The 18,121-nt window shown below is 33.0% G+C and overlaps 4 protein-coding genes across 6 annotated transcripts; 3 read left to right on the top strand and 1 right to left on the bottom strand.

Moving 5' to 3' along the window:
- The first annotated feature begins 36 nt into the window (after positions 1-36).
- Positions 37-3,528, top strand: LOC144853958 (large ribosomal subunit protein uL24m-like). 3 transcript variants are annotated; one of them, XM_078711836.1, is made up of 6 exons: positions 37-118; positions 1,271-1,492; positions 1,804-1,899; positions 2,045-2,148; positions 2,416-2,552; positions 2,983-3,528. In XM_078711836.1, exons 2-6 carry the CDS (start codon positions 1,301-1,303, stop codon positions 3,117-3,119), a joined length of 666 nt encoding a protein of 221 aa, XP_078567962.1. In that variant the 5' UTR covers positions 37-118; positions 1,271-1,300; the 3' UTR covers positions 3,120-3,528. The 3 variants fall into 3 exon arrangements, with proteins under 3 accessions (XP_078567962.1, XP_078567964.1, XP_078567963.1); XM_078711838.1 differs by having other exon boundaries at positions 59-137; XM_078711837.1 differs by having other exon boundaries at positions 75-190.
- Positions 3,529-5,831: 2,303 nt separating this feature from the next.
- Positions 5,832-9,534, bottom strand: LOC144854403 (uncharacterized). Its single transcript, XM_078712349.1, has 3 exons — positions 9,353-9,534; positions 8,673-8,770; positions 5,832-8,039 (listed from the first exon to the last, which is right to left on the bottom strand). Exons 1-3 carry the CDS (start codon positions 9,387-9,389, stop codon positions 7,584-7,586), a joined length of 591 nt encoding a protein of 196 aa, XP_078568475.1. The 5' UTR covers positions 9,390-9,534; the 3' UTR covers positions 5,832-7,583.
- Positions 9,535-15,943: 6,409 nt separating this feature from the next.
- LOC144853959 (death domain-containing protein 1-like) lies at positions 15,944-17,166 on the top strand. The gene is made up of 2 exons (XM_078711839.1): positions 15,944-16,139; positions 16,524-17,166. Exons 1-2 carry the CDS (start codon positions 16,018-16,020, stop codon positions 17,053-17,055), a joined length of 654 nt encoding a protein of 217 aa, XP_078567965.1. The 5' UTR covers positions 15,944-16,017; the 3' UTR covers positions 17,056-17,166.
- Positions 17,167-17,322: 156 nt separating this feature from the next.
- On the top strand, positions 17,323-17,976 carry LOC144854588 (uncharacterized). Its single transcript, XM_078712527.1, has 2 exons — positions 17,323-17,371; positions 17,666-17,976. The coding sequence occupies exons 1-2, from the start codon at positions 17,323-17,325 to the stop codon at positions 17,974-17,976; spliced, it is 360 nt and encodes a 119-aa protein (XP_078568653.1).
- The last annotated feature ends 145 nt before the right edge of the window (positions 17,977-18,121 follow it).

Genomic DNA, 18,121 nt, shown 5'->3' on the forward strand with positions numbered 1-18,121 from the left:
TATTAATAGAAAGGCGGCTGATCGTCGTGACAATAGAAACAGTAAAAAGTATTTCATGAGACGCATGAGGGCGGGTAATCGTCAAGTTTTTGGTGGAAAACATGCTGTTGTTATTGTGGTACGTGTGTTAATCCATGGTGTGTGGTACAGTAGTTTAAATTTGCAATTATTAATTGGTGAAATGAATTAGGTAACTCATACGGCCAATGTATTGTATTGTATCTTTTACAAATTATGTAGGCCTAGGGCCTAGGCCTATAAATAGGTATACCTAGGCTCCTAGGCTAGGCCTACTACTACAGTACTAGTCTAGTACTACTAGCTAGGCTAGGCCCTAGCCCTAGTAGTAGGCCTAGCTAGCTAGCTGCTAGGCCTCTAGGCCTATACTAACTAGCCTAGGCCTACTAGAGGCCTAGGACTTAGGCCTAGGCCTAATAAATACAGCATATCAAAAATAAACTAATAAGCCAAGGCCTAACTAACTAGGCCCCTATCTTTTATTTAGGCTATCTAATAAAAGCCATTTTTGACTCGGCCCTAGGATTTAGTTAGGCTACACTCTACAGCATGCCCTCTAGCTTGGCCTACTAACTACTTAGCTATCTAGAGTTTTAAGTAAACTAACTGCAGCAAGGTACTAAGGTCTACAAATGATATTTTGGACACGTTTGATTGAAACCATCACGTCACATTTTTTTTGGTGATTGCCATTGGTATTTTTTTGTATAAAATTGTGAAAAGTATACCAGGGAGTTAACAACTCCCTGATATTGGAGAAACGAGATGGTCTCTAAAAACAAGGTGAAAACAAAAAGGACGTCATTACACACAACCAAATGGTGAGAACAAGGGCGAATAGAAATTCATCTTCCCAAGTATTACACAAATCAGCTATCACGGATCACGCAATAAGAAAAATTGACCATGTACCAAATTGGAGAGTAAAGGTTATCGAAAAAGAATCACAGATAGAAAGATTAAAGAAGCCATATGGAAATGAAGACACAATATCAATAGAGACATCAAAGGATATGATCTTCCACATGTGTATGATAGTCTACTGAAGAAAATTGAAGCAGGAGGGGGGCAAGCGGAAATGCTCAATCGTCAACAACAGGACGACTGGTGGCGCTACACAGCATCTCCAAGACTGTACAGACCATTCCAAAGACTCCTTTTAGGTTGTTAGGTAGACCTGTGCTTTTTAAGCACAATACAATACTCATGTATGAAATTACTTACTTTTATAAAGATGATTTTCATTTTACAGGTTATGCATTTGTGGTATTGAACACTAAAGATGCCCCGTTTAACACAACTATGTTTGGCAACAGCCAGACACATCAGAGAGATAAGAGTGAACAGACATTTCCGTTATGGCATGGCCCGTCCCGGGACCTTGCAGTCTCAGATGGCAAATCTTCCTGGTAGAGAGAGGCCACCAGTTATAGTTAGACCAATTAAGGAGTGGCAAATTCACCTTGGTGATTTGGTAAGTGAAGACTAAACTAAAGAAAAAAACATGGATATGTCCTGAGTGGGAACTCCAATTCTATGAAACAACCACACCTTCAAAGTATTTAACCAATACTAAAGCTTATTGTAAGGTTTTCTACCCAACCAATACAGTACCAAACAAAGAAACCTACAATAAATAGATAGGCAGAATATGCAAATACTATAAAACTACTATAACTAAACACATGGTGTCATAATCTATTTTTCTAATTACTAAATTAAAATTAGCTTGGACTACCATTGAAGCTCTCCAGTTAATAATAATAATCTTATCTTTTTTATTAGGTTCATATCCTAAAAGGAAAAGATAAAGGTAAACAAGGTCTGATTTGTGATATTATCAAGGAGAGAAACTGGGTTGTTGTAGAAGGTCTTAATTGTGTAAGTTTTAAACAGTTTTGATACGGTATTTATGTGAAAGCAGACAAGCTTAATTTTCTTTATACAATTTCATTGTGTTATTGTGCAGAACCTGTTTTACATTTTTACCTACTTACAGTACAATACATTATTTCATTGTTTATAGTGTTATAAAATGGTAGGCAAAATGGAAGGATTAAGAGGAACTATGGTTGTAAGTGAGATGCCTTTAGATTACTTTGAAGTTGCTCTTATTGACCCATCAGACAAGTGAGTATTATTTCATTGAGTTACAAATTAAGGTCAACAAATGTGAGTGTGATTGATACTTTAACTCTCACTCTTTGACAGGTCTAGTATTTCATTGAGTTAAAAGCTTAGACAGCAAAAACATGCCCCTCCCCTCACAAAAAAAGCCACTAGGAGAAACACCACAGATTCAATTACTTTGTTGTAATGCTATCAGTATTTAAATTAAATGACTGCTTATAAACTACTTTTTTAAACCATAACACACGATGCAATTTGTTGTTACAGTCAACCAACAGATGTTCAGTTGCGTTACACAGAAGCAGGTGATCGTGTAAGAGTATCAAAAAGAACGGGCAGAGTCATACCAATACCAGCCAAAGCGTTACTAAATCCAGATGAACCAGATCCTGCTAAATACACAGGTAAATGAATAGTGTCGGACATTAGTTAATCCTCCCTTTATATGGAAGAGCACCCTATATTCGTACATACAGTATATGCATATATTTATATACCTTTCCAAAGTTTTCATTTATTTGTTATGTTGATTCATATTTATATTGAAAGTTATCAGTAATTGAAAGAACACCTACTTCAATGAAAACTCCAATATGCACCTTGCTCCTATGAGCACCATCTCTAATAAGCACCTGCTGTAATATGTTCCTGCTCCAATATGCACCTCCTCCAATACGCTCCTTGCTCCTATATGCACCTTTCTCCAATGTGTACCTGCTCCAATAGGCACCAGGCTCTAATGTTATATGTACACCTGCTCCAATAGTTGCCCAAACACACCTTGCAGCTGTATCTGGCTATATTTCTATATTACAATAAACTTTTTTTTCATAGATCAACCCAAGGACACAGCCGCTGATATGGCAGGCAAGAAAACATATAAAATAGAGAATATATCAGTTGAGGATGACTTGATGGATAAGTGTAATATTATTGAAACAAGAAAAAGAGCAAAGACCTACTGGTACTAGACAAGAATTAATTAATAACTTGCATTGCAGTAGGATATATTACCTATTTGTGCTGTTGAAGCCACAACAAATTGTCTGCATTAATTTTTACCAAATATGGTATTAACTGTAACTTATTTAACTACCTGTATAGTCATGAATCATCCATTTTTACAATGACACATGTATGTGGAGACAAACTATATAGCAGCAGCATGACAAAGTAATAATTATTGAGGAATATGCTTTAGGATCTGTAACTAAATATAAAAAGAAAATGTTGTCGGGAGAATATTAAACATATTTAAAAAAATATTGTATGATCTGACCAGCCCCAACTTGTACAGCAATGTCCGAGTTGAGCTTTAGACGTTGAAGAAAGTATTTGAGGTAAAAAAAATATTACAAAGTAAAAACTGGAAGAACTATTGTTTTATTTTGCTGTTATGACCTCATGTATTATAATTGTTAACATCATTGCGCACAGATTAATATTTTAGTTTTTCTTCTGTAATTCACCCACTTTTGACCAATCGTGAAGGCCAAAAACAAATGGATTTCAGTGAAAATACTGGGTTTCCCCCAATTTGTATTAACGGATACTGGCAAAACAGAAGGACAATGCAGCAACTAGACAACGTCAGACTAGGCCTATAACTAGCGTACGCTGTTCGTACGTCGCTGTCATCTAGGCCTACCTGGCTAGGCCTAAAGACCATCCACGAGAGGACATTCACCGTGAGCTACTTAGTGCATTGTTTCTCTATTTTTATCATAATTGACCATAAAGGGTACATTTAAGACAAGGAATGACCTGGTTTAATGTTTTTAAAGTAATACATTATATGCATTATTTTTACAAAACGTCAATCAAAAATTGTAGGGAATGGGTCTTTAAAGGCCAGGTGCGGGCAAAAAATTTCTATTGATTATACATTCCAATAATTATCGATCTATAGTTTCCCCTATGTTTCATAATTTTTGGGATTTTATTTGTGTTACACAAGCTTGTTGAAAATAAGCACTTTCTTATCAGTGGGGGGATAGTTCAAATTACACAGTAAAATCTCTATTCGTTTGTACACACATTTTGTAAATAGAGAGGCATTTTAAAAAGCTATGAAATATAAACGGTGTGGTAAAACATTTTATCAAATGACTAAATATAGGTAATATAACTTGAATATTACATTTCTGATATTTTTATTCAACTTCAGATTTTTATTTTCATGCTATAGCAAAAATTATCCACCGTATATCCACCATCTTTTTTCACCGTCTAGGGAGTCACCAGACATGTTATTACATTAGGTTAACTACCTAACTACTGAAAAAAAGTCTTTCTGGTTTTTATGGAAGAATTTTGCCAAATTTTGTATTTGACCATATTAAGGGAAATTCATGTTTTTTCGTCTTGATTTCTGTGACAAATATTTGGTTTATGTACAATTAACAAAATATTATATTTAAAATTCATGCCTGTACCTGAGCTTTAAGCTAAGGGAATTACTGTACAGTATATACTGTATGTAGTTCTAGTCAGCATCAGCATAGGGAATGGGTCTTTAAGCTAAGGGAATTACTGTACAGTATATACTGTATGTAGTTCTAGTCAGCATCAGCATAGGGAATGGGTCTTTAAGCTAAGGGAATTACTGTACAGTATATACTGTATGTAGTTCTAGTCAGCATCAGCATAGGGAATGGGTCTTTAAGCTAAGGGAATTACTGTACAGTATATACTGTATGTAGTTCTAGTCAGCATAGGGAATGGGTCTTTAAGCTAAGGGAATTACTGTACAGTATATACTGTATGTAGTTCTAGTCAGCATCAGCATAGGGAATGGGTCTTTAAGCTAAGGGAATTACTGTAAAGTATATACTGTATGTAGTTCTAGTCAGCATCAGCATAGGGAATGGGTCTTTAAGCTAAGGGAATTACTGTAAAGTATATACTGTATGTAGTTCTAGTCAGCATCAGCATAGGGAATGGGTCTTTAAGCTAAGGGAATTACTGTAAAGTATATACTGTATGTAGTTCTAGTCAGCATCAGCATAGGGAATGGGTCTTTAAGCTAAGGGAATTATTGTAAAGTATATACTGTATGTAGTTCTAGTCAGCATCAGCATAGGGAATGGGTCTTTAAGCTAAGGGAATTACTGTAAAGTATATACTGTATGTAGTTCTAGTCAGCATCAGCATAGGGAATGGGTCTTTAAGCTAAGGGAATTACTGTACAGTATATACTGTATGTAGTTCTAGTCAGCATCAGCATAGGGAATGGGTCTTTAAGCTAAGGGAATTACTGTACAGTATATACTGTAGTTCTAGTCAGCATCACATTTAATTGTTTACATGTAATCTATTTCCTATGGCCTTTTGTGAACAATTCAAACATGACCAAAACTATATTGTCAATATCTTTCATGACGAGATTGACCTATGACCTCGATTGACTATATGTGCAAATCCAGGATGTTAGGAAAAAGGAGTGGTGAAAAAAGATTGGATTCTTTTCACAATTACGTTAAAGATTTATTGTCCCCCTTAAAAATATTTTACATTTTTTGTTGAATTTTCCATTTTTGTGTCCAAAAATTGGATTTGGTTTTTTTTTTCTACAAAAGTAAACTTTATTAAACTGCTAAGGCATATTTAAAGTCAGATCTATTTGAATACAATAGGTGTATGTTGTATGTTTTACTATTTTAAAAAACACAGAAACATTTTTTACTGATATACTTCAATATTTTATTTGCAAACCTTTTCTCCTAGTACTTAGTACTTCATATCATAATGCGAAGTGTTTCTGTTTATTGCTAGGGCACAGCAAAGATATACCTGTCCTTTTATAAAACTCTAAATTGCAAAATATATAAACATAAAACATTAAATTATAATAACAATTGCAACCAAATATACATTTCATAATTATGACATATTTATTAAAAATGTTCATAAAGCCTAAAACCATTGAGTTAATTAAAATATACAAAGGGTAGGCACTATAGTGCGTTCTGTGTCCCATTGAAAATATTTTTTATCATTATATTCTTGGCATGCAATTTCAAAATGCTATGTCTAAATACTTTAATACCTTTACCACTGCCGAGACATAATGTACAAAATGCTAAATTGGCCCTATGTCAAGAAAAATGTTATTGCTACTCCATAATCCCCAAAATAAAAATACCAATATGTACGTAACCTTCAATTATTTGTCATTAGATACATAATATAAAACTACTTTGTTTACAAGTAAATTGATACCTTTTAAAACCTCATAAAATATAACTCGAAATACAGTACTTCAGATTTCCCAATTATAAATAATATATATATTTCCAATTCATCACTTACACCATTATACTAACTATACAATCATCGATTTGATATAATTTGATCAGTCATATTCATAGTACATATATAAAAATGTACTACCTCAAAAATTATGTTAAATGTCAATACCAGCCTGCCTCTGTAGAGCATGAGCTACATAGGCACGAATAGACTTAAATGCTATTTTCTAGCATGTCATGTAAATTGAGGGAAACGGAATCAGTGTACTGTAACATGGCATTATATTTTCAGAACTTTTGGCAGCGTGGAAGCCCAAATTTGATATTCAACCTTGAGTAGATGATATGTTTTTATGACGCACTAAATTTTGAATTATAGCCAACTTTTTTACATAATTTTTTTAAAGGATGATTTCAAAATGTACAGTATTATGCTGAAAGTAGGAATTTCTTTAAATTCAATCAATTTTGTATCTATTATGATTATTCCTGAGTGAGATTATAGAATTTAATTTAAAAATAAACAAAACCACGTGTTTTGGACAAACTAGTTTAAAAAATGTTAAAATTTCAGATTTCAAATTTCCTTTTTGATTATTTAGAGTACATCTATCATGGAGGAAATATCTGTATATTTCCTCCATGCATCTATTAAACTACTGTACTGTATATACCATTATTGCCCAATTAGCAAAAATAAATCTATTTTTTTCTAAGTATCTAAATTCTAAACTGGTACATTTCTTAATAACTTTGTTTATCAAGGGCTCTTTTTGAGAGGTTGTTTCCAACATTTAACAACAGATACATCTGCAGCTATTTACATTAATATAAAATAACATTAAGTTGGGATGTGGTGGTTATCTTGGGTGGGGACAGGGGCAATGATACAATTTGAAACTTTTAACTACAATGTCACATACTTCTTCTATCACTATACATAAATTTATCAACAATATAACATGCTTGTTGTCAAACACCTATTGTTAACAGCCTTATATTTTTTTAATTTAATTGTGAAAAGAATATAAGGCACGGTCCAATTAATAAAAATTAATTGTATAATATTTATACTGATTTAAGCCATGTGTCATGTTTACAATCTATAAATTGGAAATAACATTACAGTAATGGTGTACTTATGGATAACAAATTGTATGTGATAAAATATATTTTAATATAAATTTATGAGACAGGCTGGGGCTTTAGCATTACCATTGGAATTTTTTTCTGACGGATACAATTATCACAACACCATACAGCAAGTTCCTCCTTGCGTAAGAGATTGTATGCAAACTCTGTTAAACCTGTACACCGTTTGTGATACCAGATGTCACAGCCGCCCTCACACATGATTGCCGTGTCCGTGTCCTGGACTTCCTGTTGACACATTCCGCAGGGGTAAGATGATTGACGATTCATATTAGGATGAAACATGAGGGATTGCAATGAGCCGTTATCAACACCAGTGTAGTTTGGTTGTGTTGGTTGCTGGAACGAATTAATATTGGTGTATGGGCCCAGTCTCTGCGGATTCATCTTCGGAAAGACGGAGAAGTTGGAGGCTGGGCTGTCATCAAACGGATTACAAATGGTGATGTTCTCTTCTTTTGGCTTTGGCGGTATTACAGATGAAAGTGCCTTTAAATAACAAAAAAAGAGTAAACTTTCATAGGTAAAATATTAATAATAATATGATACTATGTATACTTTATTTGTGATGGGGAATTTGTTTATGTTAGTAATGCATTTAAATAACAAAAAAAGAGTAAACTTTCATAGGTAAAATATTAATAATATGATACTATGTATACTTTATTTGTGATGGGGAATTTGTTTATGTTAGTAATGCATTTAAATAACAAAAAAAGAGTAAACTTTCATAGGTAAAATATTAATAATAATATGATACTATGTATACTTTATTTGTGATGGGAAATTTGTTTATGTTAGTAATGCATTTAAATAACAAAAAAAGAGTAAACTTTCATAGGTAAAATATTAATAATAATATGATACTATGTATACTTTATTTGTGATGGGAAATTTGTTTATGTTAGTAATGCATTTAAATAACAAAAAAAGAGTAAACTTTCATAGGTAAAATATTAATAATAATATGATACTATGTATACTTTATTTGTGATGGGGAATTTGTTTATGTTAGTAATGCATTTTAGTAATGCATAGCAATTCACCCTACCCATAGTCAAGAATTATGCTTAATTAGTGAATTTTACTTATGCAAGATGCTTGTATTTGGGTATACTCTACCTGAGAAGGTGTACGTTTTTGTCGTTTGGTAGTTGGGCTCAATGGCTGGCTTAATCCTCTTCCACTGTCTTGGCTCTCTCGATCGCTGTCAGTGGAAGCTGTAAAAAAAAACAAGAAAGTACCACAATCAAAAATGTTTGATACAAACAAATGCATAAAAAATAGTGGACAGTTTACACAGAGAGGTATAAAAATATTACAGCACCTCCCTGGAACAGTTTAGTCTCAATTTTCATCTGATCTGTCGACCGATGACTAAACATGTAATACTCCTGGGACTAGCTACCTCTATCTAGGTCTAATTTAATTAGTTTTTTTAATTAATGAAATAATACAAAACAATAAATTATTATTGATATATCAATTTTTAGATTAATTGAAACAGGCCCTTCTAGGCTAGGCCTACCTACATAATTCTTAGTTGCATTAATCTTAGACTTAACTCTTAAGCTTATTCTTAAGAAAGTAAAAACCTAGGCCTAGCCTACTCTACGACCAGCTAGTACAGAATCCACTTATGCTCCCCTTATGCCTAGGCCTCTTAAGTCTTATGATCTTTTTATAGGCCTGCACTACGTCCAGGGCCGCCCGAGGTCAAATACGACGTCCCCCAACAACAAGCAAGTTTCTGTAGTTTTTGGGAGAGGTTGTATTGCATATAATACATTATTAAAACTTACTTCTAAACCGTTTAGGAGGTCGCCTCTCTCTTGGCATTAAGACTATTTCGGCTACTATATTTAAATCACTACCTCATCTATGAAGTGGTAGTAGTTATTTAGAGCCTTATATCCATAGGCTAGGCCTAGCCTTACTATTTACGCCCCTTTCCAGGACCTTTTTATGGTCTGCAGAACATCGCATGCCGTGTGTCAATGTGTTGGCAAAAACGTTACGTTACATAGATAAATGGAACTGGCAACTAACTATCGCTATATTGTCTACCTACGTTAAATTCAATTTGCAGTTGTTAAATAACAACAGCTAGCAATAACAAATTGTATGAATCTACTGATTGATTCTGTATTTTTTAAACGAGATTAGTAATTAAAGACTACACTGAGATGAAAAGTGATTTCCGACTCATTTCTAATTATGAACCCATTGAATAAATGGACGAGTCCATGGCTGTCTTAATTTTTAAGGGAGATTGGGGGTGGGGGACAAACATCTTTGATCGGCACAGCATACCACATTTTGAAATGTGAGAAAGTATCTGTTCATAATTTTTTCCATATCATAAATGTTTGGTACAGTGCACTTTCCATTGAAAAAGAAGAAAATAAGGGTGTAGGTACTCCTACTTTTTTTATGAAGCAAATTACATTAAGTGATTATAGACCTAATAATATCAAAACCAATTAATATAATAATAGTAAACAATAATATAATGTTTCATTAAGATTGAGAACGAATTATTATCATCTCAGTGACAGGTCCATGTTCCATGGAAGCACGAACTCAAGACATAAACAAATCTGACTCGGCAATTGAAAGCCATCTTTATGGAACTTGGGCATCATTTATCAGGTGTATCAAACCATAAACAAATATATATGTAGGGCTTTATATAAATCCAAAGGCAAATTACTGAAAAAAATGACAATGCTGTGGGTATGCTGTAGGGCTTTATATATATATATATTTCTGATTGCAGTCCAGTAGGCCTATAAAAACATCACTTACCTCATATTCCTCTGCTTAGGGATTGGTGTCCTATGTTTGTGTTGCTTAAACAAGGTGATTATTGCAATGTATACTGCTGCAGATGCAATGCATTCTACAAAGCCGTTATTGTACTTTTTTAATTTAAGGAGTAGGAAGCAATTGGCATTGTGACGTCACAATTATAATTATACGGTGTATAGATCTTGAAAGAAACTATCAATGAGTTATTTTACGCTTGAATTTAGTTAATTTTTTGCAAAGGTATTGGTCAGTATGACGCGCGCGAGTGTATTTGAAACTAGACAACGTTTAGATGAACGAGTGAGTCGTGTTGATTCAAGCACTAACACACATCCTGCGTTATTTAGTGCCTAATAAGAAACCTATACATCTACCCTAAGCAAGAAATAATATTTTTCATATTTTCATCATTTTTCTCCCGCTACCTCAGTACGCTACCTCAGTCCGCTACCTCAGTCCGCTACAACACATTTCCAATGTCATTTTCTTTTGGACACTAAATCTGTGGTGGATTGGAAGCAACGCATTCAACCAACAAGCCACCTTTCTCTGGTCCAAGATTTACTAACGTTAGACAGGATGTTCCAAACAGTATACTGTTTTTTTTATATAACAGTATATTGCAGAAATGTAGCCTATCCTAATTAAAAAACACGATAGTTGTAATAATGTTATAATTTTCTTCGTATAGGACTAGTTTTTTGTCAAAATATTGATTACGATTGAAAGGTTATACAGTATCTAATCTCATTTTAATTATTGCATATTATTTTATCCTTGCATTGCATATGGATGGAGATTATCGGTTCTGAAAATTAATCAACGTAAAAGCTCATCACTTTGCGACCAACTATGAATTATGCGTGAATCTGATGTCTTATATCATAATTGTCTCGTTTTTGTTTTTCCGAGCTATTTAATCAAGAAAGTGAAACTCACTGATTGGTTGACTTGTAAAAATCAGATTAAATCATACCGTAAACATACTACAGTATCAGATTGTTAGTTGATAGTGACTTGATTAAGGTGCGGTCAATGCAAGTTGGTAAGTTGTTTTTCCAATGTTTAGATTATACATAACACTTTTGTTGAAAATGAAATAATTTCAGCCCTGGTATAAGTACAATGGCTTCATTTTTTTTTTATCAGCTTATGAGCGGACACCGAATTCGTCCGGGCGGAGGAAGAGTTAAGGGAGAAACCACGTATTTTCTGGGTGTTGTTTCTTAACCAATGTGCCACATCTCATTGACAACAGAATAAGATACCCTGTTGTTTCCGTCTTTTGAATTCAGCTTTTTGAACACAAAAACAAAAGAAGTAAAAAGCATGGACCCAACATCAAGGCATAGTCGATTTAAAACTACCGGTTATGTTTTGATGACATACGATTACTCTGATGAGAAGTAAGTTTATCTTATTACTTATTTTCTTTCGATATATTTCCATTTCTTTTATACATCAACTCAACTTGTGAATTCAAAGCAAAACGCTTTACTGATTTGTCATATTTTCAAACTTATACATTTATAAATTATGTACATTGATGATGACATAACCTTTGTTAGTGATACACTGAATATTGTTTCTTTTGCCGATGATACAACTTTATTTTATTCAAACAAAAATATTGATTTATTAGTAAATACCTTTAATTTAGAATTAAATAAGATTGAAAATTGGTTCTCTTCTAATAAATTATTGATTAATACTTCAAAAACAAATTTCATTATATTTCACTCCCATCGTAACAGGCATAAATTAAGTAACAAAAACATTCAAGTTGTTCTAAATGGTAAAAATCTGGACCGGAAAAACGAAACTTTATTTCTTGGAATTTTAATTAATGAAAACTTAAATTGGACCGGTCATCAGAAAAATATTTCAATCAAAATGTCTAAATGCATTGGTGTTATAAACCAGATAAAATATTTTTTTCCTCAACACATTTTACTTTCTTTGTATAATTCGCTTATATTACCACATTTACTTTATTGCAATATTATATGGGCAGCTGATTATCCTTCAAATTTACATAGAATTTTCATTTTACAAAAACGTGTTGTTCGATTATTAAACTTTGAACAATCTACATCTGCATCAGAACCTTTGTTTAAAAAACTTAAAATTTTAAAAATATATGACCTTCATAAACTTCAAGTTACTTCTTTTAGGCCTATGTTTGAATATGTTACTGATTTATTACCAAAGTCTGTTTCAATGTTATTTTCAAATCGTTTATTAGATCATACCTATAACATAAGAAATCCGCATAAATTGTATGTTCCATTTGTTAAACTTAGAAAAAGCCAGTTTTTTATTACTTACTTAGGACCAACGTATTGGAATAATCTAGATTCAACTGCCATAAATCATTTATATACTGTAAATTTATTTAGAAAGCATATAAAAACCCTTTATTTATCTTGTTACCAAACCTACTAAATATGTTGCGCATTGTATAATTTATTTAATTGTATGCGATGTATTTGTATATTTATACGGTACCGTTCTTATTTTTGTTTGAATTTTTATTATTATTTTAGGGGTCAATGTGAGACAAGTTTTACTTCTAATTTTGATCCCTGAGATGGTCTTATATTAATTGTTTATTATTGTTTATTGTAATATTGTTTGTTATATATTGTGACCATCTTAAATAAATGTTATTGAACTTGATGTTACTAATGTAATCCTTTTGGTTATAATAACATTAACATACATAATCAAATGAGTCGTATGCTGTACTACAGAAGCATAGTTGAAGGTTGATATAGATTGTATAGTGTGCGTGTTCTAACGAGTATTTGGACTGAAAAAATAGACTAAGAAATTCGAATTTTTTAGTCTATTTTTTTTTTTTGATTTTTCAGGAATGTTAAAAAAATATGGAATCATTTGTTGGAACATGGAATTGCGGTCCGAGCTGACATCGACGTATCTGAAGATCTTATATTAGATAGTTTGTCAGATAGCGTTAAACACGCTGTAGCTATTATCGTGTATCTATCCGAGATAAATATGGAAAATAATGTTTGCAAAACAAGTAAGAAATAGTTAATAGCATTGTATTACATAACACACTCAATTTGTGTTGTTATTTATGCTAAGTACAGCTGCATTATCTATAATTGTGGATACGTAAGTACTCCGAGGGTCGTCTCATACAGTGCTTAAGTGGGTATACGTCGCGTTATTAGATCAACATTGTTAAATCACTTAAGAAAGGCCAAAGAGCACAAATTAATGTTCTTTCTATCAACTGTATACAGTATGTTGTTTAACACAATATGACCAATTGCTTTCTAGATTTTTTTCTTAAATGTAACCATATTTCCTATTTTGTTGCATTTTTTAAAGAAAGATAATTTAATTGTCGATACTGCAATTTATTCAAGTATGTAGGTATAGTTGTCTGTACAATAAACCAATCATCGTTGTTAACATGGAAACAGAGTTTCAGCAGATTTACGGATGGGTTGCTGAACTTCAAAGATGTTACCAAAACTTACAACTTTTACAAATCTCTCAATTTGGAACGTCAATTTCTAGTATACTGGAAGAAATAGTTAAAATCGTGAAAAGTCATGGCGGTATATCTAGTACTAAGAAGGTAACGTAACAAGTTTAAATTAAGCTATTCTGGCCAAGATATTTACAACATTGATGCAATTGTTTTAGCTATAAATGACATGATATAATGTTAAGATTAACTAAAACAGAAACACTAAATACTTTTACATGAAAAATGATCAAGTCGCATTTAAGAAATGAGCAATTACGTCCGAAGAAACGAATAATTATTTCTAGTCAATTCCCTCTCAATTATAAATATTGCATTTATACTACAATTATTGGTTGCTTTTAATTAGAAGGTAAATCAACCAATACAACTTTCTGTTAGCTTTCACCAGTAAACCAACTTCCAACACCAACAGAAGTTACGATTAGCAAGCAAGTGTCAGTTACAAGGAACCAAGTCGAAACGTCATCATCTCGAAGAATTAGAAAATTAGGGCGTGTACATAATAAACCTCTAGTAGATATCTTAACGCAACACCCAGTCTTAAGAGAAGAACTTCATACGTTAAAAGAAAGACAACGAAAAGAAAATTTGCAACGGTAAGTAAATAACTAAAATATTGAATTATGAACTGTATCTAAATGTTTTCCAATATCATAGGCAGATTGTGCGATACAGCAACACACATGTTTCACATGCGAGCCTGTAAAATAGACCCTACTCAACACATAACCTAACTTTCCATTCGAATACAGTATAATATAGTACCGCATGATACACATGTGATGCTGATTGCGGAATTTGTCTATGATACTGGAAAATTTCGTCATATGGAGCACGATACATCACTGAAAATCGGGTGGATTTGTGTCTGGTTTTAAAGCTATTTAGACAGTGCATCTTTAGCAAAAGTCCTTAACTATATCTTATATTTGTCAGATTCATGGATGACAAAACCGACGAACTGTTGTGCCTTGTTTCCACCTCTCTGGATGATGCTGTTACCAACGTGTCAAATGTGTCCAATACCGTTCATCTACCACTACAAGATGGCGAGGAACTTATAAGTGATATTATAAAGATAGACATGACTGAAAACGTCTATAAGGATTCATTAATTACAATTCAAATACCTATTCGTCATCACCAAAGCGTGACGTCAGAACGACTTATCGTCAAGTCTTCTATTGATGATGGTACAAGCTGGAATACAGTCACCACCTCATCAATCGTAAACCATCAGGTAAGCCTATGTGTACATTATTTCATTTAAAATGTCTATAATAAATATTTTTTTTAAATAAAATACGATATCAATTACAAACCAACAGTGTGTTTGAAAAGAAGCAATTGGATAAGTGAGACGTCAAAAGAAGTCTTCCGATTTTGTGTAATTCCAAGTCTGGTGTAATAATAATAAAACAATAATTATTATTATTACTTTTCTAAACCTTCAGGAAAAACCTGTTTGCAAAATAGAAGACACACCGTTTGGAATATATTGTATTGTCATTGGGTTGGAGAGAGATAGAGTAACGATTGACAAAAACGGTGGTAGTATCAGTTCGCATACTGAACCTCAAGTGCGTTTAACGTTTGATCCGAATAATCTATGTACGTCAGAAAAGGTGCAAATTATGGTAAGTGATTCGGAATAGACATAACGCATAACGCATGTCACAGTTTTCTAACAAATGGCAATAGCAGTAATCTTGTTATGTTGGCGAGTATGATGTATTAATCTGAAGTTGTGCAACCAACTACCAACATATTCAACACTATATACACATAATAGGACAACCTACATCCAATTTCTGTTTCACATATTCTAACGTAATGTAATAGATGTTCCGTTTTCGCGAACCACCCAACCCGACGTGGTGACGATTTCAAATCTAAATTCTTATTTTCTAGGTCCAACCGATAACTAACCATTCTTCGAACTTGAATCAACACAAGGTGGTATCTTACAGTCCTTTCTTAATTGTTGAACTAACAATGAGTAACGCAACAAGTGTTGTCCTACCAGTTAAAATTACACTTCCAATTCGAAACCACGACAATACTAATGCAGAAGACAAGCATCATCGACCTCGTACGGCTCCAACTGGCAAAAAACATGAAAAGTCAGAAATGTCATCAATCCATGTTCTTTCCAAATTACACACAGGATCATGGAGAACATGTGATGTTTTTGATATTCAAAAACCTAATGATGGCACTATCTCTTTTCATACGAATAAACTAAACAAAAGGTTGGTAGGTTTTGTTACGTAATTTACATATTTATAACAGGTCATCAGAATAATTATTGATACAGAAAAACAGAAAAAACTAAACTATGAAACACCTGTTATTAGCCTAAACATTATCGCTTCCAAAAACAACCAGAAAACATACGTTTCAGCAACCTACGTATGTAAGAAATCCCACGCTAAATTTTACCTTACTTATTGATGAGTTAAAAACATTTTACGTGATATTAAACACCCTTATGTATACTCATTTGACAATTGTACGATTTCAAAGTGTCACAATCTATGAGTTTCAAATATCACACATTATTCCGAGTAAATGACACTCATGAAAAGACTTAAATAAGTTGACAAACGAATAATATAAGCCTATTGCCTTTTCAGAAACAAAATGGTTGTCATCGAAACAAATTCGACCGATCTTCTGCCTGACGTAGCTAACATTCTGGAAAACACATTTGCACAACAAACTGCAAACGTTATTCTCCACCACCATAAAGACAATGAAGACAATTTTATAACAAGAATTGTTGTAAGTGCACAATGCAAAGACGCAGTGGTAGAACTTAAGGAAGACAACTACTGCGGACCTCCAGCACCAAGTAAAGACGTCATGATCCAAGAAGGCCAACTGGTCAAGATCGCCCTAGAAGGCAATATAAGAATCGTTGGTAGAAACGAAATTACTTTTCGGTTTTATAAAAATGTGCGAGTGAAGGAAGAGTTTTTGGTAGAGTCTGTTGACCCACAAAAGGATGTTAATCGTCGGTGTTATCTGGGCAAATGTATGTATTACGTAAACAAATTGGAAAGGTATGAGAACCATTTAAGCAAACGTAGGAATGCTGAAAGCACATGGGAAGCTCTGGTGGGGTTTGATATTAGTCTTAAGGTATGTGAAATAATTCAGTTTTAAATAGTCCTTCCTAATGAATAATAGATGCCATGATTTGTTTCGTCAATGGACAAACACATTCACTCATATTGTAAGAGTATAACAGATTTATTACCTCGTCTTTTCCCCATATTCTTCCGTTCTTGTTTAAAATTAATATTTAAAAAGTTAATATTTCAATTTTATGTAGTATACACTTAGTCTTGTTTTCCTTAGTGTTTTTGGTTCTACAATTGTTTATATTGCAAAATTTATTACTTAAACACGTTTACATCTCAGAAATATGGAATGACGTTACAACGAGAAAGAATTCGTTCAGAAGAGCCACATAGTAACGGTTAGTTTTGTAAACCTCTAAACTCAAGTTAGAGTTAGCAGTGTGTTGGTGGTTTGAATATAAGAGTGGATTTGGAAGTGACATTCTTAGTTTAAAATGAAAGTGGTTGTAATGAAGATGAATACAAGTATGTGATTACGATGATGATTGTTGAAAGATAATAATTACCATAATGGTAATGACGATGTTGTAACGATTACTAGTAGGACGACACTATCAAAGACATCGATAATTCAAATAACGTCTGATCAGTAATAAAATGTACTAACAGTAATCAAAATTGTATATTTACAGATTTAGGCCTAAGCCTATTGTCCGAAAACTTAATTCTGGAGCTAACTGACAAATTAGGAGTTGAGTGGACTCGACTCGGTATTCATCTTGGATTGTCTAACGCACAAATTCAACGATTGAAACTCGATTACAGCCATACAAGAGAACGTAGTTTTGAGATGTTGATGCGATGGTGTCATTCAACACACGGAGACTTGAAAAAGATTCAACAATTATCATGCGCACTGATTAAAGAAGGTAGATGCGATTTATCGCAATGGTTGTTAAAAGAGACCGGAATAAACTACAGACCACGAGCTACATCAAAATGAACATAGAATCTGGATATTAAGAATACATAGAACAGGGAGTTGAACTCCCTGATGTATCTTCCAAAATAAAGACAGAAATTAGCCATTCCTGTACAAATTTTATTAGTATGAATGTGCAAGGTTTTGACTCGATTAATAATTCATG

The sequence above is a fragment of the Antedon bifida genome, chromosome 10, assembly GCF_963402885.1.
Source record: "Antedon bifida chromosome 10, ecAntBifi1.1, whole genome shotgun sequence".
NCBI classification, from domain to species: Eukaryota; Metazoa; Echinodermata; class Crinoidea; order Comatulida; family Antedonidae; genus Antedon; species Antedon bifida.

Coding starts and splice junctions, on each gene's coding strand:
- LOC144853958 (XM_078711836.1), top strand. CDS start 1,301: ATGCCCCGTTTAACACAACTATGTTTGGCAACAGCCAGACACATCAGA. Junction 1,493..1,803: donor AAATTCACCTTGGTGATTTG/GTAAGTGAAGAC, acceptor CTTTTTTATTAG/GTTCATATCCTAAAAGGAAA. Junction 2,149..2,415: donor CTTATTGACCCATCAGACAA/GTGAGTATTATT, acceptor TTGTTGTTACAG/TCAACCAACAGATGTTCAGT.
- LOC144854403 (XM_078712349.1), bottom strand. CDS start 9,389: ATGCCAAGAGAGAGGCGACCTCCTAAACGGTTTAGAA. Junction 8,771..9,352: donor ACCTCCTAAACGGTTTAGAA/GTAAGTTTTAAT, acceptor TTTTTTTTACAG/CTTCCACTGACAGCGATCGA. Junction 8,040..8,672: donor AAAAACGTACACCTTCTCAG/GTAGAGTATACC, acceptor TGTTATTTAAAG/GCACTTTCATCTGTAATACC.
- LOC144853959 (XM_078711839.1), top strand. CDS start 16,018: ATGTCATCAATCCATGTTCTTTCCAAATTACACACAGGATCATGGAGA. Junction 16,140..16,523: donor ACGAATAAACTAAACAAAAG/GTTGGTAGGTTT, acceptor TTGCCTTTTCAG/AAACAAAATGGTTGTCATCG.
- LOC144854588 (XM_078712527.1), top strand. CDS start 17,323: ATGACGTTACAACGAGAAAGAATTCGTTCAGAAGAGCCACATAGTAAC. Junction 17,372..17,665: donor AGAAGAGCCACATAGTAACG/GTTAGTTTTGTA, acceptor GTATATTTACAG/ATTTAGGCCTAAGCCTATTG.